The sequence below is a fragment of the Phalaenopsis equestris genome, unplaced genomic scaffold (assembly GCF_001263595.1).
Source record: "Phalaenopsis equestris unplaced genomic scaffold, ASM126359v1 Scaffold000107, whole genome shotgun sequence".
NCBI lineage: Eukaryota > Viridiplantae > Streptophyta > Magnoliopsida > Asparagales > Orchidaceae > Phalaenopsis > Phalaenopsis equestris.
This window is the reverse complement of record NW_018164549.1, coordinates 6,255,145-6,258,331: the sequence shown is the minus strand read 5'-3', so window position 1 is coordinate 6,258,331 and position 3,187 is coordinate 6,255,145. Positions and strand designations below refer to the sequence as shown.

The window sequence follows — 3,187 nt, the reverse complement described above, 5'->3', positions numbered from 1 at the left end:
TAATAAGTTATAGAGAAATTATAGGAGATTATAAGAGATATAACACGGATATAACCTCCAATACCTTCACTACTGTAACCACTAGATATAGGCAGCTCTGCATATTTGTTATGGAGGCAAATATTTCTCCTCAGATATAAACCGATTATTTAGATATTACCACAACGAACCTCCAAACACTTTCCCCCCAAATGCAAAATTTACGATGCCAACCAGCCATTGAAAAACCATCGTAAGAAAAAAAAAAAGCGAAGATGAAGCACAAAAACCACATTAAATTATATTAGCTTCGCAAAATTTACAGACCACACCCCGTCAAAGCGCTGCGCTCGTACTTCGTTTCCCTTCGGAAATTTAAGAAAAAAAAAATTCTCAAGATCCGATCTGAATCCCAAGAAAGAGCCCTTTCTGTTCTCCATCTCTTAGACCTATAAGTTCTCTTACGGCCTTACCGGAGCTCAGCCGGCGACAACGGCGCCGGCGCGAACGTGAATCGTCCGCGAATTAGGCGAGCTTGAAGAATTTGAATTTTTCTGCTTCTCTTTCTTTACGGAGATCTTCCAGCTTTTCTCCCTCGCCTCATCCATCTCAATCTGCTCCTCACGGCACACCTCGCTACAGAACGGCGTGTCACCCCTGCAACCAATTCATCCAACCCCCTTTCAGATCCCGATTCCCAGCCCCAAAATAATAAAACAATGAACCAATTCGAGCTATGAAGTGGTTAACGACCTGTACATGAAGATGTCGAGGTTGCGCGAGAGGGGCCTCTTGCAGAGGAAGCAAGAGTCGAGAAAGTGGCGAGGCTCGTCATCGGAGAGGTCTTCGTAGAAGAAAGTGGTTGTAGCTGGATGCGAAAGAGATCGGTAGGTTGGCCGTCGAGGGATGGGTGGGGAGGCAGTGGTAGCGGAGCAGCCAGGAAAGCCCGCCTCGATGTCCTCCATGGCCGACTGCTGGTGCTTTTTATGAGAGGAGAGCGAAACCTAGGGCTATGATTCAGAGGTGGTAGTGGAGATCGAAAGAAGTGGGAGGGTTATAAAGAGCAAATAAGGGCGAAGGGCTGTAAAAAAGCTGACCGTGGAAGGGCATCCGTGGGAATTGACAGAAATGGGCAAGCTCTTTTCTAAATGCGCAATGTTGTTAAGTTAATTTATTATTATTATTATTATTTACATATGGCTTAATTCCAATGTATTTACTTTCTAACACATAAATTTTACTTTCTCTACATTTATACTGCTGAAATCCTTCATTAGGGGCGTAAATGAGCCGAACTCGAACGAGCATAGGCTCAGCTTGTGTTCGGATCGTTTATATTTCAAGCTCAAAAAGTGTGTTCGTGTTCGACTCGTTTGCTTATCAAGCCGAACATGAGCCGTTCAAGAACAAAGAGTCGTTTTGACAACCTTAGTCATGTAGCCAAAAATTATCAAAGTCTACCATTATGGAACTCTTATTGTTAAAGATCCTAAAACTAGAAAGATATTTAAAGTTAATGGGCATCGATTGAAACATTATTATGAAGGGTGCATGCCATAATTTAAAGAAATTTTGAGGTTGAGTCATCTTTAATAAACATTGGTACGTCGGGCTGATGACATTAAACCAAGTGCTTTGTGGGAGGCAATATATATATATATATATATATATATATTAGTATTTGGAGTCAAAACGAGCTGAACACGAACGGACAAATCTTTGTTCGTGTTGTTCGTGTTCTGCTCGTTAACTTAGCGAACGAGCCGAACACGAGCTGTTCGCGAACAACGAGCCATTTTGACAGCCCCATCCTTCATATCACATACCGTCTACTTAACTTTTTAAAAATGTGAAATAAATATTTTATGAATAACAAATGAATTGGAATGTATGTGCCAGCTAAAGTTTAGGTGCTATATATACAAATATATTTAGGAATTGAGTCGTATGTATGTAAATCTTTCTATTTTTTGCCATTTAAATAAATACCGAATAATATTTATGTTTTTATAAATATATCATTGAACTTCAAGTCTTACATTTATAACATTCAATTCTTTTATTATAACATAAAAAATAACACTATTAATAACTTCTGACCAATTATTTTTAAAGGTTGATTGAGTGTAATTCTAAAGTGTTAACAGTTTAGAATAATTATAATATATATATATATATTAATGAGCTCACTATATTTGGCTATGTAGTAAGACAGCCCTTTTTATTTAGAGAGATTTTAATCTAAGAAATTCCAGAGTTTGATTTATGTTTACATAATGACAATCAAAGAAATTGATGCTATCGTGAAGCCAAAATATTTCCACTACAAATGCCATTATAATGAAAGAAATTGTAAAGAAGGTTGCTAAGCGAAAAGCAATGTAATTCCTTGAGCAAGAAACCATCAAGCCTTAGATAACTATATGAGGCGCCATTTTCTTTTGAAAGATCAAGTTCAATGAACTAACTTCTTAGATAATGGCAAGTCTAATTCTATGGGACCTTCTTCAAGCTTGACTAGAGATTTAAGTTCCTCACAATTAGAAATCGTAGGCAGTCGCTCTATACTCCACATGAGAACACAACTTGATTAGGAATTTAAATGTCAACATAAATTGATAATATTTTTTTTAAGAAAAAAAATTCTAAGTATAAGTACAAAATAAATGAATAAAGAAGGGTAAAACTCCCACTAAAAGTTTTAATATAGCATTGTTTAAAAAAAGTCATAAAAAAATTTGAAGTGTAGCTTGACTTCTCAATACTGATATTGTGTAACACCATCATGATGGGAAGATTATAAGAAAAGACATTGCTCCCAACAAAACTAACAAACAATTCCTTTCAATCCAAGGGCAGTAAAGCTATGAATTTTTTTGAGCATTTTTCATGATGATTGTAGTTTGGTTTTAAAAATGGGTACAAAGGAAAGAGAACTCCAACAAAAGTAAGAAATAATATGTATAAGTTTATAGAGAAAAAATATAAGAATTCTATGACTATTATTTGAGAGTGAATTATTTGCGATATAAACAGTTTCGACAAAGTAACATACCACTAACAATTCACTTTAAAAGGATACAGTGATGTTGGATAAGAAGAGAAGAGCCTTTACTTGGGAAACTCTAGATCTATTAATATGATAATATTAGATGGTTGTCCGCTATCGTTCAACTTAAAAAATATTAACATTTGTGTCTATTCAACT

The 3,187-nt window shown here is 35.9% G+C and overlaps 1 protein-coding gene across 1 annotated transcript; it reads right to left on the bottom strand.

Moving 5' to 3' along the window:
- Positions 1-255: 255 nt before the first annotated feature.
- On the bottom strand, positions 256-1,046 carry LOC110020793. Its single transcript, XM_020719023.1, has 2 exons — positions 733-1,046; positions 256-636 (listed from the first exon to the last, which is right to left on the bottom strand). The coding sequence occupies exons 1-2, from the start codon at positions 942-944 to the stop codon at positions 459-461; spliced, it is 390 nt and encodes a 129-aa protein (XP_020574682.1). The 5' UTR covers positions 945-1,046; the 3' UTR covers positions 256-458.
- Between the last annotated feature and the right edge of the window lie 2,141 nt (positions 1,047-3,187).

Bases quoted from the DNA above. Each gene is read 5' to 3' on its own strand.
- LOC110020793 (XM_020719023.1), bottom strand. From the start codon at position 944: ATGGAGGACATCGAGGCGGGCTTTCCTGGCTGCTCCGCTACCACTGCC. The intron at 637-732 runs GTCGTTAACCAC...AATTGGTTGCAG, and splicing joins CTCGACATCTTCATGTACAG to GGGTGACACGCCGTTCTGTA.